Source organism: Impatiens glandulifera, chromosome 4 (assembly GCF_907164915.1).
Source record: "Impatiens glandulifera chromosome 4, dImpGla2.1, whole genome shotgun sequence".
Taxonomy (NCBI): domain Eukaryota; kingdom Viridiplantae; phylum Streptophyta; class Magnoliopsida; order Ericales; family Balsaminaceae; genus Impatiens; species Impatiens glandulifera.
In genome coordinates, this window is record NC_061865.1 from 8,878,301 (window position 1) to 8,902,469 (window position 24,169).

At 32.7% G+C, this 24,169-nt stretch overlaps 3 protein-coding genes across 3 annotated transcripts; 1 reads left to right on the top strand and 2 right to left on the bottom strand.

The window, feature by feature from the left end:
- On the bottom strand, positions 1 to 6,052 carry LOC124934658 (probable inactive ATP-dependent zinc metalloprotease FTSHI 1, chloroplastic). The gene is given in 20 exon segments (XM_047475177.1): positions 1 to 77; positions 80 to 173; positions 314 to 369; positions 372 to 562; positions 701 to 776; positions 779 to 826; positions 903 to 972; positions 1,394 to 1,657; positions 1,659 to 1,669; positions 1,759 to 1,791; positions 1,794 to 1,872; positions 2,212 to 2,407; positions 2,588 to 2,640; positions 2,986 to 3,114; positions 3,211 to 3,306; positions 3,669 to 3,734; positions 3,818 to 3,871; positions 3,963 to 4,397; positions 4,974 to 5,058; positions 5,165 to 6,052. Coding segments are annotated over 20 exon segments (2,859 nt in total). The 5' UTR covers positions 5,911 to 6,052.
- Positions 6,053 to 8,056: 2,004 nt separating this feature from the next.
- Positions 8,057 to 9,877, top strand: LOC124936599 (cell division cycle 20.2, cofactor of APC complex-like). The gene is made up of 4 exons (XM_047477113.1): positions 8,057 to 8,122; positions 8,220 to 8,507; positions 8,604 to 9,455; positions 9,537 to 9,877. Exons 1-4 carry the CDS (start codon positions 8,057 to 8,059, stop codon positions 9,687 to 9,689), a joined length of 1,359 nt encoding a protein of 452 aa, XP_047333069.1. The 3' UTR covers positions 9,690 to 9,877.
- Positions 9,878 to 10,668: 791 nt separating this feature from the next.
- LOC124936013 lies at positions 10,669 to 13,169 on the bottom strand. Its single transcript, XM_047476464.1, has 5 exons — positions 12,820 to 13,169; positions 12,625 to 12,731; positions 11,784 to 12,243; positions 11,575 to 11,693; positions 10,669 to 11,016 (listed from the first exon to the last, which is right to left on the bottom strand). The coding sequence occupies exons 1-5, from the start codon at positions 13,090 to 13,092 to the stop codon at positions 10,818 to 10,820; spliced, it is 1,158 nt and encodes a 385-aa protein (XP_047332420.1). The 5' UTR covers positions 13,093 to 13,169; the 3' UTR covers positions 10,669 to 10,817.
- Between the last annotated feature and the right edge of the window lie 11,000 nt (positions 13,170 to 24,169).

The window sequence follows — 24,169 nt, forward strand, 5'->3', positions numbered from 1 at the left end:
TTATGAAGACAAACTTGGCTCCAATTCCTGGTTTTGTTCTTGTTCCCTCACGAAGAATGGAAGGCCTCCCGGATCTTCTCCTCTAGTATAAGGTTCGTGGGGGTAAATGGCGGGTACTTGTTTAAAATGTAGTCTATTTCTTCTCCACAGATCTCTGTTTGGCTCAGAAGAACCTGCATAACAATTCAATTTGAAGGAGTCATATAGTATTTTACTTTTTTGTTCCATCTATTGATATAAATCATAAGGAAGAAAAGAAACAGTTTTTTGTTTATAAGAAGTTGAAAATTGAAAAGGTAGTATGTATACATACCTTGACACTCTTAAGCAAAGCTGCATGGTGCTTTCTCAGCAAGTTAAGGGTTTCTCATAAGAGTTGCAAAGTAATTCTTCGGTCCTCTTTGCAATATCATCGTCCAATTCAAAATTAAGGGCAGGCTCGATCAGATCGTAGTCATCATATAACGATCCTTCAAAGTCTAGCCTGGGGCCCACAAACTTATTACCCTTCCTCCATGGTGGCGGTTCTCCATGTATCACCATCGGATTCTCCAAATTCCATCTGTTTGAGAAACAGGGGATTAGAATTTGAACTACAAATGAAGGTAAAATTCAGTGGCTTTTGGGTGCTTCTATGGGGTATATTCTGACTAATAAATTTTTTTATAAAATAAACAATAACTAAATTTTGAGAGCTTACATTGAGATAATTTTACGTGCGAGCCAGGAAGCATCTGCAAGGTAGTCAACCGATGCTCTTGATGTATCACGTCCAAAATTACTTCTTCAGCCGCTCTTCCACCAAGTAATATCTTCAAATGTTGAAAACGCAATCAATAAGAGAACCAGATAAAACACAAGCCACATAAAGGCAAAAAAGTTCATACCTGAAGGCGGTTGAAGCAATTGTGGCCTTCGCTCAAACAAATAAGCTTCATCATCTAGTCTGTTGAAAACAACTTGGGATAGCGTCTGCACATCCACAAACACCATTTGAGAATGATGGGATTCACTTAAAAACGAGCAATTAACAAACAAATTGCAAGTAACAAGGACTATTTGGAAACACTTTGAGCTCCTTTGATGTGGGATTTTTTGGGTTATTGGAAGATTTTGAAATAAAAACCTTTTTGATGAAAAAATGCTTTTGGGGATTATTGGGTTAAATTACTAAAATGTCCTTAAGTGTCTTTTTGGTATTTTAGTTAAGTGATTTGATGATCAGTTTTTTTCTTCTTCTGAAAAGACGCAAATAACCCAAGATCAAACAAACTCAAATCTAGATCCGAATCCAAATGAGAAACCGCCACTCAATTTTTAATATGTTTTAACTGAGTATGGCAATTTGGATCCACATCCCATATGTTTGACAAAAAATAAAGTGTGGACATGCCTGGCCACGAGGGTTAATTGAGATACGGTCACAGCTTTCAACTTTAGCATTCTCCAATTGCCTAACAAGTGAGCGATCAACGCAGTTCCCACTTCGGTTGTGGGCTCTACGACATTGTCCCTGATGTCCTAGCTCAATTCCTACTTTTCTGGGTCCCACTGTAAGACGGTCAACAGCATCATCCATATCTGATTGAAGAATGGCATTATGTCCTTTCCTCACAGCCACTAGAGCAGCCTCTTGCAAAAGTTGAGCCAATTTTGCCTCCTGACCAACCTGATTTAAAGAAATAGAAGCGTGCAAAAGAGTTGATACACAGAAATGGAACTTCAAAAGACTATGTACGGTTAGGAAGATAAACATACCCGGCAAGTTTTTAGCATAAGTAGATAAATCACCGAATTTGACATCTTTACACTTCGGGCATGAACTTTCAAAACATCCAGTCTCCCTTTTGCACTTGGAGGAAGAATTCTTATCTATATTGAGTAAACAGAAGAATTTCTACAATTAGGAGAAGTCACATTGAGTAAACAGACAATTCTACTATTAAAGCCTAAAACTATGTTGCAAATCCAAATTATTGCATAAATCGATGATATCTATAATGTATAAACATATTCTCAATAATACAATTTCTCTTTAGTTCTCTGCACACATCAAACAACTCACTATTGATTTACAATTTTGTATGATGTATTCTTTGCTTAATGATCCTTGTTTTATGTTATCATTTATATGCTTGTGGTTATTTGTAATGTGGAAAGATACGACCTTCATATCATCATTTCTTAATGAAGAAAACAACAGATACAAACCTTACGGTCAAAACGACCTGGCCGAAGAAGTGCAGGATCTAATAAGTCCCTTCGGTTTGTAGCACCCAAAAATATTACGCCTTTGCCTGTGTCAAATCCATCAAGCTCCGTCAGCAGCTGGTTCAACGTTGTCTCTCGTTCTTGTGTCGCAGCATTGTACATCTCATCGCTGGAATCACTGAATGTTCCTTGCCGCCTAAATCACATGTGACGTCGAAATACAAATCAATCCTTAGATTGGTCAATAAACAACATTGTTTAACAAGAAAACCCCAAGAAAATAACAGGTCAAAAAACGACAAACTACGTCATAACACATTTTGTAGCCTATAAAAAAATTAGTAGTAGATTGCAGCAAAGCCTATAAAAAGCATACTTTGTAGCCAATGCATCGATCTCGTCAATAAAAATAACCGATGGTTTGTTTACCTGCAAAAATATTTGACTACAGTTAAATCACAAACTTAAGCATATCTTCTAAGGAAATTTTCTATTTATGTTAAACTCCTGAAAACTTTTGTATCAATCGCAGTTGAAACAATTGAACCTAAACTTCAGATTCAGATCTTCACGAGAATTATTTCAGATGGAACCAAATGCATCATCTTTTTTATTTGTATCGGAAACTAGATTTAGTCATAGACATATTAAAAAATGATTGATTGTTTCTCATTTGAATCGGGATTCAAATACAAAAACAAAACTATAAGTGTTTCCGAAAGGGACTTAGTTAATCCCACTCAAGGAAGCAATATGTGAAGAGTCATCATCTACCTTGGCCCTCTTGAACAAATCCCTAATACGAGCAGAACCAACACCAACCAAAACTTCAACAAATTCAGATCCAGCCATCTGATAAAAGGGAACGCCAGCTTCACCAGCTATGGCCTTTGCCACCAAGGTCTGGAAATATGATTAGTATCTTCAATTAGAACCAGCACAAATGGAAGATTCAATATCCATAATATTGTTACATACTCATCAGAGAAAACAACCAACCTTGCCGCAACCAGGTGGACCCTCCAGGAGAACACCATGTGGAGCCTTGATTCCCATCTTATCAAAGAGATCTGGATTCTTCAAATATCTTACTAGCTGATAAAAAGACACACATATCCTTTTTATCTTTAATATCTTACTAAAACATAAGTAAAAACAATGGCATTCAATCAAATAAATGATATCAAATGTCAAAATGATTCAGACAGGGAAGTTGATCTAATCAACTAGCATGATTAAGGCCATCCTCAGAAACCATCATAAAAAAAAATAAGTGATCTATCTTCTTCTTTTTTAAGTTAGCAGTGAAAAATGGCTGATGTGTACAAAAAAAATGTAACTCCGGCATACAAAATAACTGATTAATAGAAATGAAAGCGCATAAAATAAAAGGAGTTCAGAAAATATACATATAGAAATGAAATGCAGAATCAAAAAGTGAAAGCAAAATACTGTACCTCTTGAAGTTCTTCAACTGCTTCATCAATACCTGCCACATCATTAAATGTAACTCCAGTTGAACCCTGAACAAAAAAATATAGGGATTGCAATCACTACATGGGAAAACTTTGTTCGCTAAGTAAACCAAATTGATCATGAAACTAACATCAATACGGGCTTGAGGCTTCGATTGAGAAAATTCAATGCCTTGCCATATATCCTGCATATCGTGAGAAATATGTCAGGAACAATATGAACTTACATAGTAGTAAATAGAGGTCAAGATTCAAATGAAAGAAGGAAAACTGCACCCATTTTCTGAAATTCTTAGGTCTTCTGGAAAGTGTAAATCGGATGAGAAGGACCATAGCAAAAAACACGAGCAAGATTGGTTTTAGCATTTCAAGACCGGAAGATATACCACCAAGAGTGTAGAGCTCATTCAACTTGGAAAAAAACCATCCATCCGTGAACCATTCGATCATACTTTCCCACACCGTTTCTAGAATACCGAGTGCAAGGCCAAGAAAAAGCCTAAGGAAAGGTTTAGCAATGGGCCAGACAATATATAAAGCCACTGCAAAAACAAAACTGGTTGCGGCAAAAACAGCTGATGCAAGAAATCCTCCCACAACAATGGTTGCCGCAACCATTACAGCAGTTAGAACCCCAAGCTCTACCATTATTCTTGTTGATATTTGCATGGCCACAGGATGAGGATATTCTGGTAATCTCCCAACCCAAGTCTACAGAGCAAACAGAAGACACAATACAAGAGGACTTTAGAAAATATAAATAAAACAGCTAAGATGTAAAATAAAGAATCTAGAACTCCGCTGATAAATCAAATGTATCCAAAATTCAAACTTGATCATTTATCGAACTTTTACATGTCCACGATTTCTCAAAAACAATGGTATATTTGTATACAGATTCGGCAGTTATTCATATAACCATACACTTAAATTTGGTCTTTGCAATGCAACAATAGATTTATCACTCTTTATGGTGCAAAAAGATGGCCTATAACCCATCTTACACACTTATGTTCTACTTGGGAACATTGTGAAACTATTACAATCCCGCTGCAATATCTACAAAAATAATAATCTGATTTTGTTGTATTATTGTCATCAATTAATCTAGAAAAGAGGATTGAGGGTTGGAACGAAGGTATAACAATTTAGGCCCCATTTGGAAACACTTTTTATCTTGTTTCTCATCCAGATACAGAAATATTTGAAAACTAAACTTAAATCATAGACATTAAATTGATTGGTTGGTTGTTTCTCATCAAAACAAGGCTCAAAAAGAACAATTACCATCATTTTTCTCTCGACTTCATACCGTGGTCCTGAATACTCCTCGAGAAGAGCCTGTGCTTGACCCTCATCTAGTCTCATTGCCCTATTTAAATGTGTAAAATGACATTAATATGGAAATTAACAATAATGGGTACACTTAGATAACATAGAGGAAAAATAATATAATTACACATTCATATATTGTTCACCATTTTGTTCTCTGCAAGCTCTTGTCACCAGGTATCGACTTCAATTCAACTATAAAATTCCTGGCCCCATTAGTGAGACCTTTGTCCTCCTTAAAAGTGATCAACTTAACCTTCTCAGATTTCATATATTTCAGGAAATCCTCATAACTAAACCTTGGCAAATTCTCAAACTCCCTATCGAATTCCTCCTCTTCAGGCAAATTCTTCGCGAAAACTTGTTCAGGAACGTAAAGCTTACCTTTATGCTCCCTCAAAAGGTCTTTCAAACAAACAGTATCCGACTCATCTCCAGTCACAGTCTTATTATCTTCATCTTCCTTCTTTAGCATCTTTTTCAATGGCCAATTTCTAAGAATTTCCAATAACCCAGAATTCCTATTTCTTTTCAATTCCTCTTTTTCACTAATAGTGTAGAATTTATCACCAATTAAGTACCTGGGTTCGACTTGACTAGGGTTTTCTTTCAAAACCCTAGTGACAAAATCATCTTCTGTGGCATTTGTATCAGTTTCAGAACTAACCTTCGAATTTGATTTCCGGAAAAGTGCACAAGACGGATTAACAAATGAGGGTCTTCCTCTATGGGTATAGATGAGCTTCAATCGAGTCGGTGGAGAATAGAGAGGAAGTGATGTGGGATTAAACCTTCGTATATTAACAAGGGATTTTGGAAGGAAAATTGAGGGTTTTGGACGGAAAAATTTGGATGATGTCAAAATTTCGTTGGTTCCCATTGTGGAAACCATGAACGGTTGCAGGTTTTGAATTCTAGAAATCAATTTCTAGGGTTCTAGAATACTGGGTATTGATAGTATATCATATCATCGTGATGAACTTGCTGAATTGAGAGTGTGAAAATTGTCAAACTATCTGCTGTGCAAAAGAATCGATTTTTTTTTTTTTTTTAAATCCTCAATTTTTCAGAATTACAATTAAAAAAAAATGATAAACTTTTATATTAAATATTAAAAAAATCTTTTAGTTTTGTAAATAATTATATTGAAAATTATGATAATGTTTTATTTTGTAAACGATGCTCATTATTATCTTATTTAATATCTCTTTTAAATTAAAGGAAAGGGTCATTGTTTTAATTTATAGCTTCTTTTATTTCTTAATATATATATATATATATAATTTTTTTTTTCATAATTCTTAGACAAAAAATATGATAAAAAAAAAATTATGCAACACGGTTTTAAAAATTGGATTAAAAAATATTTTTTATATTTCAATATTTTTTTATCTAATTCAATAAATTTTTTTAAAGTTGTGATTTTATAGGAGAAAATTGTCGAAATGACAGTAAAAAATGAATAAATGAGCCGGTGACTAGTGGTGACCACTTTATATTTTTTTTTGACAAAATTGTTCATGTCGCGAGCGACAATCGCGAGACGCAACCGAATGTTATGTGAAAATTCCACAATCGCGAGACGTAGTCCCGGTTGCGAAAAGCAACCAACAATCGCGAGACGTAATTTATTTATTTTGATTTTTTTTTTTAAAAATTGCGTCTTGCGATTGCCGGTTGCTTTTCGCAACCGGGTTTGCGTCTCGCGATTGTGGGCTTTTCATGTGGCATCCGGTTGCGTCTCGACAATTTCGTCAAAAAAATATAAAGTGGTTACTTGCGCATTTAAAATTATGCGTAATCACCCGTCATTTACCTACTAGTATCATTTCGTCAATTTTTTTTTTTTTTATCAATTTTTTAGATGAATTTGATAAAGATGTGATTTTATAGGAGTTCTTGACCCTTTGAGAATTTGATAAAGATCACTTGGACTCACATAAGGCCTTGTTTGGTTTCGTTAGGGGTTCTAATCTAGAAATAGAAAGATAAATTATTGTTTTTAGATAGAAAAAACATAGTTATTAAATAAATTATTATTTTTAGATAGAAAAAACATATTTATTAAATATTAATGAAAAAAATATTATATTTACCATTAATTTAAATAGGAGATAGATATTAAAAATTCATTTACAAAATAATATTAATAAAATTAAAATAACTAAACAAAAATTTTAATATTAAATAATATAATTAATTTTTAAAAATAAAATAAAAGTCAACTAAAATACACAACAATTTTCTAATTATTATTGATTTAATATAGTTAATTATATAAATATATAAAAGAGTAAAAAATTGATTATAAATATGAAAAAAAAGAAAAAACAAGTAATAAAAAAATATTTAAGAATTTTAAATGAAAAAAAGATTAATATCGTAAAGGAAACTTATAGTATTAATTATAATATATATAATAAAACTAAAAATAAGTTATAATTATGTTGTTTATTTGAATATATATATATATATATATATTATAATTTATAAATATAAAATTCATTTTATTTATTTAAAATTTTAAAATTAAAATAATTTATAAATTTATAAAATCATAAATCCAAATAATTTATAAAAATAAAATTTAAATTTTATTTTAACTAAATCTATAATACCCAAAACAATGAAAATATTTAAGGATAAAACGTAAATATATATAATCACTTTTATCAACTTGATTAAAATATTAAATCAATTTTAAAAAAATGTTATAAAATTCAAATTTTAAAATTACCTTATTTGAAAAAACGATTATAATTTACTTTATTAAGGCCCATCATCCATCCCCTAAGGGTAATAGGCCCAGCCCACTGGTGATTATTTAATTAATTAATATAGCCGTTGAAAAATTAACGTATATATATGGCATTTATTAAACTCTTTGTGTCTAGTTCTTTCTTCTTCTTCTTCTTCTCAAATCTCTTTCTGCACGTTTGTTTGTTTGTTTGATCATACGTTAACATCATCGATTATTATCTGCTTTGCTTGCATTCTTTCTTCTTGTTTGTTTGTTTCTTTTGCAGGTTTTTTTTTAAATGAATTTCAATTCGCGATTCCCTATTCATGATCGGTTTCTTCAACGTAAAAATGAACGAGAAAACGTAAGTTTGTTGACACCCTTGTTCTTTAAATCAGAAACCCAGATGAAATTCGTATTCTGATTTAATGCGATGATTGATCGATTGATTGATTGATCAGTTGGATAGGTTTATTCCAAATAGAAGGGCTACCAACTACGATTATGCGCGTTCTATGTTGACAGGTAATAAAGGTAAGGTAATTCTTCATGCAGATAAAGAAAAAGAAGCATACAGGAAGGTATTGGCGGAGGCATTTAACATGAATAGTAGAACTCGTATACTAGCTTTCAAGAACAAGCCTCACATACCCATTGACCCCATTCCCGACCATTTTACTTCTTCTTCTTCTTCTTCAAATCTTAACAATACTTCAAAATCTTTAAAGCCTCGCCGTCTCATTCCTCAGGTATGATGAATGATGATGATGATTATAATGATGGGTGTGTGTGAAGGATGATATTGTTTCTAATTGCTTGCTTGATTTGAATTGATCATTGTGTAGACATCTGAAAGAACACTTGATGCTCCGGACATGGTGGATGATTTTTATTTGAATTTACTTGACTGGGGAAGCACCAATGTTCTAGCCGTAGCCCTTGGTTCAACAGTCTATATGTGGGATGCAACAAACGGATCAATATCTGAGCTAGTCACGGTTGATGATGATTGTGGCCCTGTGACCAGCGTCAAGTGGGCTCCTGATGGAAGGCACATTGCTCTGGGGTTGAATGATTCTCATGTCCAGCTTTGGGATTCCGCTTCGAACAGACAGTTAAGGACCTTAAGTGGAGGACACAGCTCTCGAGTTGGTTCTCTTGACTGGAACAATCACATACTAACAACAGGGGATATGGATGGAAAGATTATAAACAATGATGTGAGAGTAAGACAACATGTAGTGGAGGAATTCATAGGGCATAGACAAGAAGTTTGCGGGCTGAAGTGGTCTGCCTCAGGGCAGCAGTTGGCAAGCGGTGGAAACGATAATCTGATTCACATTTGGGATAGATCCACGGCTTCTTCCAATTCCCCTACCCAGTGGCTTCACAGACTTGAAGACCACAATGCTGCAGTGAAGGCACTTGCTTGGTGCCCTTTTCAGAGCAACTTGTTAGCTTCGGGTGGTGGGGGAGGAGATGGGTGTATAAAACTATGGAATACACAAACTGGGGCTCGATTGAACTCGCATAACACTGGTTCACAAGTGTGTGGTTTAGTTTGGAATAAGAACCAACGTGAGCTGTTGAGTTGTCATGGGTATAGTGAGAATAATTTGAGTTTGTGGAAGTATCCTTCGATGGTGAAGGTTGCTGAATTATATGGGCATACTTCAAGAGTTCTTTTCATGACTCAAGTAAGTTTTTTCGTTGATGGCTGCTGCTATTACAAATGATTGATTGATTGATTGACGGGTTGTTTTGATGATATTTGACAGAGCCCGGATGGAAATACAGTGGCGACTGCAGCTGGAGATGAAACATTGAGAATTTGGAAGGCATTTGGGACACCTTCTTCTTCTGATGCTGAAGTTGCAAAGAAATCAAAGACTAACAATGAGCCTTTTGCAAGATGGAACCGAATTCGATGATGATTTGTGTTCTTGGTACATATTGTTATTGTTTTGTTTAAAGGTGGTGGTTTAGATAGAATAGATAACACAATACACAATTTTGTATATAATGTGGTATTTTGAGATATAATAATAATCTTCTAGATTATTTGTAAGTTGTAACAATTGGAATTGATATATATATATATAATAACAAATCTTTTGTTATAATATAATCTTTTGCTCATTATTATCTTATTTAATATCTCTTTTGAATAAAAAGAAAGGATCATTAATTTATTTTATAGCTTCTTCTATTTCTCAATTAATATAATTTTTTTTTTTATTTTTCAAAATTCTCGTACAAAAAATATGATAGAAAAAAGAGGATTATGCAACATGATTTTAAAATGTATTAAAAAATATTTTTTCTATTTCATTTTTTTTTTTATCTAATTCTATCAATTATTTTAATATCAAATAAAATCACTTTTCACAATTTGGATGGAAAGTGGAAACGGGCCTAACTTGTAATCAATTGAACGAAGAAAAACAGTAAATAGTGTATCAAAGGTGGTAAAAATCGAGAATTTACTTAAAATTGTTGATCAGTTGTAAATCATAAAATCTAGAGTTTATTTGAAGTCGTAAAAGTTTAATTTGAAAAAATATTATTTATATATTATTATTATTTATATATATAATTAAATATTTTATAGCCAATTTTAAAAACTTATATATTTAAATATAAAATTAATTAATATTAATAATAAATAAATAACACTATAAAAAATTATATTTACAAAATTATTTATATTAATTTATTTATTTAAATAAATAATAATTCATTTTAATTTATAAATTTTAATGTAAAATCAAAATTATTATAAACTCATAAAATATCGAAATTATTATAAACTCGTAAAATTTTATTATCGTAAAAGTTTACTTAATTTCCTCGAGATTTTAATAGTTTTGAATGTATCTATTATTTATGTGAAGTATTCAATCAATGCAATTATCAAATACCTTTAAAATCTTACAAAGAAAATTGTCTCATCAAAATCTTACAAAGAAAATGTCTTTCAACAAAAACAAGGAACATTGAAAACAAATTCTATGTCTGTAATCTGACCACAATAAATGAGGCATGAATGAATGAAGATACTATGCGACGCCAACAATATAAGCATTCCACGAATCTCTTTGTTCAAAGCTTACAACCTCTTCATATTTCACATCACGCCCCGAACCAAACCCTTCTATACTTTTGATCTCATCGGAAGCTGGCATCTCCCTCATCCAGAAATGAACAGATCGAAATCCTGCTTCCTCTAGGCATTCTTTGATCTCTGGCAAAGTCCACCTGAAAACGAAAAGACACAAATTGGTAAACTACTTTATTGATGCAAAATACAAACTTTGCCCTTTTAGGCATTCATGTGTAACATTACACCAATCATTCTCTCCTTTCGATTTTGTCTCAACAAAAACATTCACCAAAACTTGAGCTTAATCATTATACACAAACTCAGTACTCACTAACAAATCAAATTGATCGGTACTCTGAAAAACACGAAAAACTAACAGACCCCTTTGAATTTGACCAAAGAAATTTGATGTCTGAAAGAATATGAACATGAGATTTTGGGAATCTTATTCTATCCTTTGAGTTACTCATCACAAAGCATGTCAGCCCATGTTCTTTGCCTTTGCAACAGTTATTGGAATAATGCAAATGTTTCTTCCTTTGAAAAAAAAATCAGTAAAAAATTTCATGTAATCTAAACCTGTCACGCTGTCACGCACTTTACTAATGCGCGTAAATCTAATTTTTATTTTTTTTCAAATAAACGTTCATGAAACAAGCTCTAAGTAAGAATAAGGGGATTGTAAACAATTAGGAAGTAGAGTTTCAACTTACAATCTCCAGCTGTACGAAAATGCATTTTCAATCTTCTTCTTCTGCTTCTTGAGACGATAATGGAGACTAATTCTAGTTTGGCGCGTAATTATGTCAAACTCAGCCTGCTCCCAAGTATACTACAAAAAGAGATACGAAAAACAAATTTAAATGAAATTCTACAAAGACTCTAAGACTATAAAAAGAAAGAAGAAACAAAAAGTATATACCATGAAATTGGGAAACTTTCTTTGAAGTTTTAGCTCACATTCAGACGATGTTCCACCATAAAGATCCATAACAAATATACCACTTTTCTTAGACAAGGAAAAAAGGGCGTGTTTGAAATATGAAATAAGCTCTCGACGATTGTGGAGGCAGCAACAACTGTAATTGAAAGCGCAAACAATATCTCTAGCCGGCAACTTCATGTCTTTCATTAAAACTAAACCTTCTTTCTTATCATCTTCTTCATGTTTAATAGTTTCCTCTTTAGAAAGTTGGTTTTCAGAAAAGACTAATAACTGAGACTCAAGAGGATTCAAAACATTGCCATGAAAAAGAGAAATCCTTGCATTATCTTCAGCACCAATTTGGTACAGATTGTTCTCTATACACCAATTTAGTGCCTCATCGTCCAAATCCAAACCAACTGCAGTTCTTCTCGAGTCACTTCGAAGCCATTCAGTACTGCCACATTCCAAAGTTTACCCAGATTTATCAAAGAAAAAGAAGAAAATGATCTACAATTCATGAGAGTGCTGTCACTACTACAAAGATAGTGTAATCAGCAGTCAAAAAAATGTCAAACTGTATAAATATTGTGTTTTCTTGATAAACCCTAAAATTCCAAACCCTAAAGCCCTAAAATCCTAACCCTAAACCCAAAAACCCAAAAACCCAAAACCGAAAACCAAAATCCAAAACCCAAAACTCAAAACTCAAAACCCAAAACCCAAAAACCCTACAAGGCTACAACCCAAAACCTTCAACCTAAAACCCTAAGGGTTTTCTTGATAAGGATAAAGGGAATCAAGAATCACGAGATCTAAGCTCAATACTAAAACGTACCTAAGGAGAGCAGTGCCGCAAAAATCTTCTTGGAGATGAAGAGGCAATCTCCCACCAACATAATTCAAGAAGAATTTCAACAGATAGCTTATATCTCCTTTAGGGGACTAGAACAATCAATCATCAATAAACATGGAATTAGTTGATAGAAGAACTAGCTAGGTTTTGAGATAAAACTAAAAATAGATTTGAAACCTGAACAGATTGTTGATATAAACAGAACTTTGAAGGAATGATGTTGTGTGATGAGTTGATAGCATTTCGATCGTCTTCTTGAACATCTTCTTCTCCAGATTGATCGGAAAGGGATAGTTTGGAAACAGAAGAGTCAATTGGGTCTTCTTGTCCACCATTGGCGCTTTGACTGTATAATGAAGTTTCATGGTCTACTTCTTCGTGACTGTTAAAAGCTTCCCTTCGTGAAGCTTTCTGACGATGTCCTCCTGCTTTCTTTCCTTGCTTACCCATTTCTAACGAAGAAGAGTTGAAGACTGCAAATAAGGTGGACGGCGATGATTCGCTGCTATGGAAAAGAGTGAAGTAGTGTGAATGTTGTTTTCCTTTTCCATTTTGTCTTTTATATAATTTGGGATTATTTGAAAACATAAATATGGAAAGAAGATGATTGGGGTTGAGAAATGAAGCTTTTTAAGTTTAAATAATTTTAAATAAATAAAAAAAAGGAGAAAAATGTAATAAATCTTGGGATGAATAGAGCTTAAACGGTTGATTCAGAAAAATCGTGTTAGACTCTCAATTGTGTTGTGTCGTGTCTTAAATCTTATGTGCGTCGTATCGTGTTTTGACCCACTGAAAATATTTTGATCAACGAGCTCGTTCGCATCGTGTTAATTCGTGTCCACGAGTTTATTTGTGTCGTACGTGTCGTGTTTCGTGTTATTTCGACTAGAGTTCGACCAAATCGTGTCATGTCGATGCACGTTTTCATTGTATCATCTCTTGACATACTCATATTAATTAATTATTTATATATATATATTAAATTATATTGTTAACAAAAAAATTATAAAATATGAATATTAATTTATTTTAATTGAGAAAACTTAAATTAATTTAATAAGTTAAATGTGTTAAATATATTATTTAAAAAATTAATTAATATTTTAAATATGTAAAATGTGTAAATATAAATTTTAACCTATAGTTTCATAAATAATAATTTGAATGTCAACTATTTAAAATATATTTTAAAATTTCCAACTAATTATTTGTATAGTTTCGGGAATGAGATAAAAATTTTATAGGTAATTTAGAGAAGAAATTGATAACAGTTAGTAGAAATTTAATGGATTTATAGTTGACATATTTATAAATATATATTATTATATTATAATTTAATGAAAATGTGGTATAAATTATAAATATATTATTATGTTATCAAAATTAAATTATTATAATATATTAATATTTAATTTATTAATAATAATTAAAATTATAAAATAATTTAAAATTTTAAAAATAAATAAAATAATTAATTAATAAAATAATATTAGATAGAATTATTTAAAGACTCATATTTTTATTCATATAATTTTTGTTACAAAAATTACGTTCGGGAAAAAACTTTTGCGTTATGTTCTCCACGACCGACAAATGACAGTTTTGTTTTTTAAATAAAAGGTTGGCTATTACAAAATTTATTCAAAATATTTATTTACTTTAATTAGTAGTCTGGATGTCCTAAACAATGATAGGTTTATATTTCGTAAATAATTGTACAAAATTATTTAAGAGGGCGTATCTATGATTGCGTTAATATAAGTATAACATTTGAAAAATATTAGAAAAGTGTTATAATTTTTAAAAAAATTCCAAACGGGGCTTTAGCCAAAATATTTGTTTATAAATTATTCCAAAAATATTTAAAAATTCATTTTATGACCTTCAAGATTATTTGAAAATAGTTTGGGTTTCCAAAATTATAAAAATAATTTTAAATTTTGAAAAATAGAACCAAACTGGCCTTAGGACCAGAGTCCTATGACTTGGGTCCGTTTTTGCCGATCTAGGCTCGGATGGGCTTATTCTAGGCCGGGGTGGTCTGGATCCGGGCTTAGGAGCATGGGTCCATAGATCTGGAGGGCTCGGTCCTGGGTTCGGGAGGCTTGGTCTCGAACTCGGACTACTCAGTCCTAAATCTGGGAGGCTAGTTCCTAGGCTAAGTTTACTGTTCTAGTTCTTCGGTCCTAGGTTAAGGGGTCATCGGTCTTAGGCTTAAAGGGAACTCGGTCCTAAGTTAGAAAAATAAGTCATAGGCTAAAGGGAGTGCTCGGTCCTAGGTTAGAAAATTCGGTTAGATTTCTTGGTTCTAGGCTAAGAACACTAGTCATCGGGTTTGGTCTTAACTCAAGAACATCGGTCATTGGTCTCGGTTTTGACTTAAAGAACATCGGTCATTGGTCTTGGTTCTGACTCAAGAACATTGATTCTTGGTCTCGGTCCCAGCTAAGATCCTTGGTCCTCGTTCTCGGTCCTAAACTAAAAACTTCAGTCCTTTGCCCTGGTCCAACAGGACCGAGTGTTCTTGAATTGGCCACGAATTGCATGCTTATATTTTTTGATACAGTTCATGAAATTTTGATTTATAAGTTATAATAAACTCATGTGATTGTGGGGATTAAAATCCTTAACCTTAATCACGATTAATCGATCTCTCTCTACAAAGATCAATTTCTCAATACTGTTTTTAGGTCAAAATTTGGGATCTTTTGAATTAGTTCAACTAATGGTCTAATTCTTGTTCCAACAGTTTTGAAATGATAAACATAATCAAACACAACTAAAACAAGAACATCATTCAAGCTTTGTAACCGATTTACAAACTGAAATTCAAAGTTTATTTTTCAAAAATTTCAGTTGAATCAAAGAGAGATGATAATATTATGATTTGAAAATCATCCCAACATGTTTAGAAATATGTTAGGCAACTAATTAAACCAAAATTCAAGCTTAAAAACTCAAAAACATCAAATTCAAAAAATCCAAATTTTCAAACCAAATTTTCGTTTTTTTATGTTGATTCGATCAAATCTCTTTCAACAGAAAATTCATACATTATCTAGGGAGTGATTCTAAACAAAGAAAATATAAAATTGAACATTAGAACAAATCAATCCAATCAAACTTGAAAAAATTCACAAATTAAAATACAATGGATCTGAAAGTTTACTAAAAGTTGTAGAACACTCCTATGAAGTGTTAGAAGCTTTCCGGAAGCCTTGATCGCCAAAGAGAATTTTACAAAAATCCAATCTGGTCAAAATTCTTGATTCTTCGATTTGGACTATAAGATGTGATTATTGTTTGATGGATTGAAAGCTTAACATTTAGGGAGTATTTATACTCAGCTAGGTCGGTCAATCAATGTCAAATTCAATTCGATTTGGCTATCAGAGTTGTTCTTCTCCGTTTCTAAAATTTATATGAGATGATTGATTGTTTGATGAAGTAAAAGTAAGGTCTTCGAGAGATGAGAGGTCGATTGTGATTGGTGGATAAATGTGGAATGAGATGATTTTTGATTAGTCAAAGTGAAAATAAGGTAAAGATATGAAAGGTCGATTGGAAAATAAATTGATATTTGTGGTTAAAATATGCGAAAAGATTAGTTGTTTGACCGAAGTGAAAGTTAAGGTCATGAGATGAGAAGTTCAATTTGAATTGGTAGATCAATGTCGAATGAGATGGTTGGTCAGTCGAAAAGTTTTAAGGTAACGAGATAGGAGGTTCATTGAGAAAAAAATATGTGATGAGATATGTGAGAAAATGAGTTGTTCGAGTGTTCTATTTTTTATTTTAATATATTATTCATGATTTATTAAGAATTTAAATATTTAATATATATTTTAAAATTATTATAGTTTTATATTAAATTTATTTTATTTATATTTTTTTAGCTTATGCACGCTTATATTAGTTAAATTAACAACTATTTAAAAATATATATATTTATATTTTTATAATAATTAGATTTTTATTTTACACTTTAACATTTTAGATAATTCTTTAATTTATTTAAATTTATAAAATATAAAATTTATAATATGTTATTTTCAAATTTTTTAATATAAATTAAACATTTTAATAAATTTATATATATTATTTTTTTGTAAATATAAAGTTTGGAATTTAATATGAAAATTTTAAAAAATTGTTAAAGTTTAAAATTTCCTTCACTTAATTTTAAATTGCTAAATTTAAAATAATGTTAGAAAAAGATTGTGATATACAATTTTATAATTATAGTTGATTAATATTTGTAAGCATGATTAGTTTTAAGTTATTTAAGGGAGGTGTTTTTCCCAACCCTTCCCATATTCTCACTCCCGCCTTCACTCCGTAATTAACTCCCAAATTACTTATTTATCCCTATCATTTTTATATATTTACATTTCTTATTTTATTTAATTTACTTATTTATTTTATTTAATTATTAAGTTTTTTTTATTAAATATAATTAATTAATTAATTTTTAATATATTTTTTAACTTTATTTATTTAATTAAAAATACAAAATATTATTATTTTTATATTATAATTTTTTAAAATATATTAAATATTGAAATGTGTACTAATTTAATAAAATATAAATATTTAATATTTTATTATATTAATTATATATATATATATATATTTTAAAATACTTATAAAAATCAATTTTTTTATAAATAAAATTATTTAACAAATAAATAAGATAAAGTCTTTAATATATTATATATTAATAATTATTCAAATTAAATATAATGTTTTACTTAATAATATAAACGATAACCTTTGCATAATATTTTTATTAAAATATTTTATATTTAACTTTTTAAAATATTTATTTTATATAAAATTAATATTTTATTTTTATTAATTTATTATAATTTTATTAATAATATATAATATTTAAAATTAATTATTAATCTTTTAGATTTTTTATCTTTTAAATAGAAAAAAATATTAAAAATTAATTAATTAATTATATTTCATGATAAAAAAAACTTAATAATTAAATAAAATAAAATAAAATAAATAAGATGAAAGGTAAATATATAAAATTAATATGGATAAATAAGTAATTTTTGAGTTAATTAAAGAGTGAGATGGGAGCAGAATATGGGAGGGGTGGGAAAAGCAATTTGCTTATTTAAATAACTTAAACTAACTAACTATCATTTCATTCACAATTTTATTAATTTATCATTTAATTTATTAATTAAAATACTAAATATATTTTATTTTAAATTATTATATTATATTATATTATATATTAATACTTTATAAGTATTTATCATTACAAATCACTAATAATATTTTCTTGTGATAAATTTAAAAAAAAAAACTCAAATCCTAACCAGACTTAAGTTTTATTTATTTAATTTTTAATAATTTTAATAAAAAATTAAACAAATAAAAGTTTAACTTGTAAGACAACATATTCTATTCATTTTAATAAATAGTAGTTTCTTCAAAATAAATAAATAAACATAATGATAAATGACATGTCCCAAACAATGGGAAATTTGAGGAAATGACCCCAAAATAGGGCCAAATAGCCGATGGTGCGGCCCACTAATTTTTATAGCGCTGGTGACCCCCAAATTCTTTAATGACCATTTTACCCATGCGTCACGCACCCTCCAGGTGCGTGACGCACCCTGAACCCTATAAAGGCTTAATTTTTTTTCATTTTCGTTTCAGTTTCTCTCTCATCCAGCCCCTTTCTTCCCGTCTTCTCCGCCGTGAAACCCTAATGGTGGCGGAGAAGATTTTCTCTTCTTTTTCAGCGATGAAGAACGAATCGAAGAGGCACCGTCGACCATGGCACCATATTCAACGGCCTATAGCTTTGAAGAACATCCAATGGAGACGAGTTTGCACAGCGCTGAGGATTTCGAACAAATTGACATTTCATTCGGCCATTCCACTATATTTTTTGTTTATTTCGTTATTGTTTATTTCGATTTCCTATTCAGTTCGTGTATATTTCCTTTACAGAACGTTCCTCATTGATTCGCTGATTCCTTTACTGATTCGTTGAATGCAGGTTGTTTGTTTGGTAGGATGCGTCACGTAGGATGCGTCAAGATGGATGCGTCAAGATGGATGCGTCAAGATGGATGCGTCAAGATGGATGCGTCAACTCGGATGCGTCAAGATGGATGCGTCAACTCGGATGCGTCAAGTCGGATGTGTCAAGATGGATGCGTCAACTCGGATGCGTCAACTCGGATGCGTCAAGTCGGATGCGTCAACTCGGATGCGTCAACTCGGATGCGTCAACTCGGATGCGTCAACTCCGATGCGTCAACTCGGATGCGTCAAGTAGGATACGATGCGTCACATTTATTTTTATTTTATATAAAAACCCAAATAAGCCTCGACCACTATTCATGCTCTCTCTCTCTCTCGCACCCGACGACGCACCTGCCTCGACGACGCACCTGCCTCGACGTCTCTTCCTGCTCGTCTTCGTCTTCATCTTCTCGTTCATTCATTGACTTCATGAGGTTAGTTTTAGTTATGTTTGTTTATGTTCATGTTAGGTTTTAGGGTTGGTTGCTTCTTGTTTGCAAATGGTTCATTCATGGTTTATGTTAGGGTTTAGGGTTGCTACATGCTTGCAAATGCTTCATGCATGTTTTATGTTATGTTTTTAGGGTTGCTTCTTGCTTTCAAAAAGTTCATGCATGTTTTATGTTAGGGTTTTAGGGTAGGTTGCTTCCTGCTTTCAAACGGTTCATGCATGTTTTATGTTAGGAATTAGGGTAGGATGCTTCTTGATTTCAAATGGTTCATGCACGGTTTATGGGTTGGGTTGCGTCAAGCAGCTGCGTCAAGCAGCTGCTTGACGCATCTGACAGTTGTTTCTAGCTATTTTGACGGTTGCTTTTCTTCTCGTTTGTTTATAAACATTGTTGTTTTTCTTTTTCCTTTTGTAGATGGCAGACTTCACGGTTCATGATTTTCCTGGTAGGATTTCATTGAAATCTGTCCTAGCCTTGAAAAATGTATCTGATAGGTTTGAAGCGCTGGGTCTTATGGAGAGGGCTCTAAATTCTCAATTTCAGTATTTATTGAGAGGAGTCCCAGACTTGTTGTTCTCAGGGACCATTTTACATCAGTTGCTGGTTCGGAAGGTGAAGGCCAATTTGAATAGGATGATTTTCAACTTTAATGGGGAGGAATATACTTTTGGTCTGAAAGAGTACGCATTGATTACAGGCCTCAACTTCGACAGATTGCCTGAATACAAAGATGAATGCCGAGGTTGTCCACCCTTGCTGATAAAATATTTCAAAAGGAATACGTCAATTCGAATGATGGATTTGGAGTCTATTTTCATGAAATGCACCGATAAGGAAGACGCATGGAAGATCGGGTTGATCTGCTTGATTAACCAGTACCTCTTCTCATATGACCCAAAACGGCTTTTAAATCTCAAAATCATCCATATGGTTGAAGATGTTGAAGATTTCCTCTGATTTCCATGGGGGAAGGTGTCCTTTAGATTCACCATGAGGGGTCTTGACCAGGACATGAAACACCACAGGTCCGTATATATGTCCAGGAAAGGGAGTGGAGTTACTAATTCTTTTGCTTATAACGTGTATGGGTTTGTACTAGCACTACAAGTGTGGAGCTATGAGATCATTCAAAACTTGGTCCCTAAATTCGCCACAAGGAAAGACGTTGATGGCCCTTTTCGCCCAAGGATACTGTTGTATCAATCGAAAAGGAAGAATACATTTCAGGAGATACAATCTGCCTTTAACAGCGCTGTGTTTTCTAAGATGCAAGAGTCCTTCGAGGAGACGAGTTTGTACAGTGGGGAGGATTTTGAACACATTAACAATTCATACGATGATTTGTTTGAGGGAGTTACTGATGGGGGAAAAAAGAGAAAGGCTGATGAAGATGTTGCTGAAGATGATGATGATGAAGATGTTGATGAAGAACCTACTACTGTCCAACCTTCCAAGAGGAAGAGGAATGTTGAACATGATGATATATCCCCCCCCAGCAAAGCAGCCATCAAGCGTCGTAGCCTGCGTAACATGAGTCCCCCATCCGCAACTTCAACACCTCCATCATCACCTGCACGTGAACCGGCATCGGCATCTCATGTTCAGATAAAGGATGCCGAAGTGATAAAGAAGGATGTCGAAGAGATAAAGAAAGATGTCGAAGAAATCAAGAGAGACATAAGAGACATCAAATTGAATCAACAAAACTACTTTACGAGGTTTGAAAAGATGATTCTCAGTCTAAGCAACCAGTTCGCCAGCCATGTCACCAACCAGGTAATTCTGTTAGAGCTTTCTGTTTTTTACTACTTTGACGCCGTTGCTTGACGCAGCTGCTTGCTTGACGCAGCTGCTTGCTTGACGCAGCTGCTTGACGCAGCTGCTTGACGCATCCTTAATTTAAATTCTTTTCACTTTTGTAGCAGGAGCAGAAGGAGAATGACATCGGTCTGAATGACAATCGTGACAATGAAGAGGAAGAAAAGCAAGAAAAGTAGAATGATATTCGTGTTGAAGAAGAGGAAGAAAAGCAGAATGACATTCGTGACGAAGAAGATGAGAATGCCATTGGTCTGAATGACATTCTCGATGAAGAAGAGGAGCAAAAGGAGAATGAGAAGGTTAATAATGTTGAATTGGAGCAAGACAATGTTGAATTGGAGCAAGACAATGTTGAATTGGAGCAGAAGAAGATTGAGAATGAGATTGTTGAGGATCCGCCGATAGAGAATGCCATTGTCGAGAAAGAGGCCGTTGTTGAAGAAGGGGAGAAGAAAGAAGAAGGGGAGATTGAAGAAGAAGGGGAGAAGAAAGAAGAAGGGGAGATTGAAGAAGAAGGGGAGAAGAAAGAAGAAGTGGAGAAGAAAGAAGAAGTGAAGAGAAAACCTATACAAAAGACTTTTCAGAAAAAGGTGGGGAAGAAGGTTGGGAAGAAGAAAGACGAAAATGACGAAGATGAACTGGAAATAGTGAATACTCCTCCTCCTCTTCCTAAGAAAGTCATATTGGTCACGAGAAGGAATAGGAGGCCGAAGAATGATCCAGATTTCACCGACCCCAATCTGAAACAGCCCAAGTTAAAAGATCCTATCACCGTCAATCCACTTCTAAAATATGACGATCAACTTCTTCATCAATTGCAAACATGGCTTAAAGATCCAAACACTGACAACAACAAAAATGAGCTCCATACTATATTAGGTGATAAGGCATTATTTCGCCGAATGCTAAAAAGGTTCACCTGGCTGACTGATGATGTAAGTAATATTTATGTTAGAATAATTTTAGATTTGCAGATTGTATTTTAAATGTGTTTCTCTTGTGTAGGAAATCGATGCAGGTTGCTTCATTCTGAGAAGAAGAGCTTGGGTATATCCAAAGACATATAAGAAGAACTTCTTTATTGGAGATTGTTGGCTCCACACCAGGTTCACTGCTGAGTACGCTGCGTTTAACAAAAGTCGTATTGAGTTTGACATTGAAAACTTTTTCGAATACTTCTTGGGCGATGAAAGCAACTATAGGAATAGTTGGAAAGTATGCGATGATATATATATTCCTTTGAACATCAAAGACGTCCACTGGATACTTTGTGTTGTCCGTCTACAGCAATGGCGCGTAGACGTATATGACTGCGATCCTGGATGTTATGCTAATCTTGATGAGTTTGTGCTACCGATGTGCCAAATGATTCCGGTTATATTTGACAAGGCATTGCCTCTTGAAGATAAACAACGATTTCCTCTGCTCAACCCTGATTCCGTTTTGCCATACACAAGACGTCCAGAGTCAGAAGTTCCCAAAGCAACTAAGAGTGGAGATTGTGGTGTATTTGTACTTATGTATATTGAGTACTTGACTGCAGGTCTGAATCTATCAGAAGTGACCTCAAATGAGATGAAAGCTTGGAGAGAAAAGTGGGCAGTGAGGTTATTTCATGGAATTGTAGATCCATAGGTTATTTATGAAACTTTTGTACTGTACTGATATCAAATTTTTGTAATGTTAATCTCAAACCTTTGTAATATGGTTGATTTAATGATATCAAATGTTGTTAATGATATATATGTTATTGTAATTTAATGCCTCAAATGTTGTTATCAAATTTAATGCCTGAAGTACACAGTTATATAAACCATGTCTAATGTAATAAGTTCTGCACTAATGTAAACCATGTTTCGTCAAGCAGCGTCAAGCAGCTGCGTCAAGCAGCTGCGTCAAGCAGTTTCGTCAAGCAGCTGCGTCAAGCAGTTTCGTCAAGCAGCTGCGTCAAGCAGTTTCGTCAAGCAGCTGCGTCAAGCAGCTGCGTCTACAAAAACACTTGGTACAAAAACCCTGTCCCTGTATTACATTCACCAGAAAACTACAAAAACACCAGACATTTACTGAATCCTTGAATCCTTGAATCCTTGAATCTTTGATGCAAAAACAACATTAACACCTCCACACAAGACATTTGATAATAAGTCTACAAAAACAACATTAACACCACAACACAACACTAACAAGTTCATTCTAAGCTAATGGCTCGTAAGATTGAGATGATGGCTCGTAGAGCTGAGATGAGGGCTCGTACAGTTGAGATGATGATGGCTCATTCGGCTGAGATGATGAGGGCACATGCTGCTGAGATGATGAGGGCTCATGCAGCTGAGATGATTCTCTTGCTTTTGCGGTAGACGGTGCAGGCATCACTGCTTTGCATGTTGCTCTATTATGTCCTAGACCTGCACATGAACTGCATCGTCTCGGGACCTTACGGACCTCACATTGGGATGTCCTACGTTTAGTTTGTGGCCGACCTTTCTTAACCTTCACAGGTGGTTTTAGACACACGCGTTGTTTGATAATATCGGGAAGATCCCAATTCTCTTCATCACCAACCGGATAACATGTCTCCGCATATGCATTCAACCAAGATACAGTTGTATAATACCTATGAGAAGGAAAATAAAACGATTAAAAATAGGTTAAATAAATAAGTTCAAAACGATTAAATAAATAAACTAAAATTGTTGTATTAATTTTAATTAATTATTAAATTAATATATTGTAATTATTAAAATATTTTAAATTAATTATGCATTGAATAATATTTATAAAATATTAAATAATGATAATATTGATTAGATTTATTAAATTATACTCAATTATATTATATAATAAAACAAATTAGTTATATACTAATATAAATAATGAAATTTAGAATATACATGAGAACGACTATCGAAGAAGGTACAAATTTAATTTATCTTTTTTTTTTAAATTGAATTTATTTTTATATAATCTAATATTTTTTTGTGACTTGTTATTTGTTATGTGTAGAAATATTTATAAATGTAGTTGTATTGAATTTCATTGTTTTTATGTTCTCTTCAAAAAATTAAAATTACTAATTAATTTTCTTCTTCTTTTGTGACCCCTTCAAGTGTTTTAAATGAGATTCAACACGGGACATTTAGTCTCTTAAGAACTTACCTTATTGAGTTTCGATAGGACCAGTCTTATAATCG

Excerpts from the sequence above, each read along its gene's own strand:
- LOC124936599 (XM_047477113.1), top strand. The coding sequence starts at position 8,057 with ATGAATTTCAATTCGCGATTCCCTATTCATGATCGGTTTCTTCAACGT. Across the intron at positions 8,123-8,219 it reads GTAAAAATGAACGAGAAAAC|TTGGATAGGTTTATTCCAAA; the intron begins GTAAGTTTGTTG and ends TTGATTGATCAG. Across the intron at positions 9,456-9,536 it reads GAGTTCTTTTCATGACTCAA|AGCCCGGATGGAAATACAGT; the intron begins GTAAGTTTTTTC and ends GATATTTGACAG.
- LOC124936013 (XM_047476464.1), bottom strand. The coding sequence starts at position 13,092 with ATGGGTAAGCAAGGAAAGAAAGCAGGAGGACATCGTCAGAAAGCTTCA. Across the intron at positions 12,732-12,819 it reads TATATCAACAATCTGTTCAG|TCCCCTAAAGGAGATATAAG; the intron begins GTTTCAAATCTA and ends TGATTGTTCTAG. Across the intron at positions 11,694-11,783 it reads GAAAGTTTCCCAATTTCATG|TATACTTGGGAGCAGGCTGA; the intron begins GTATATACTTTT and ends CTCTTTTTGTAG.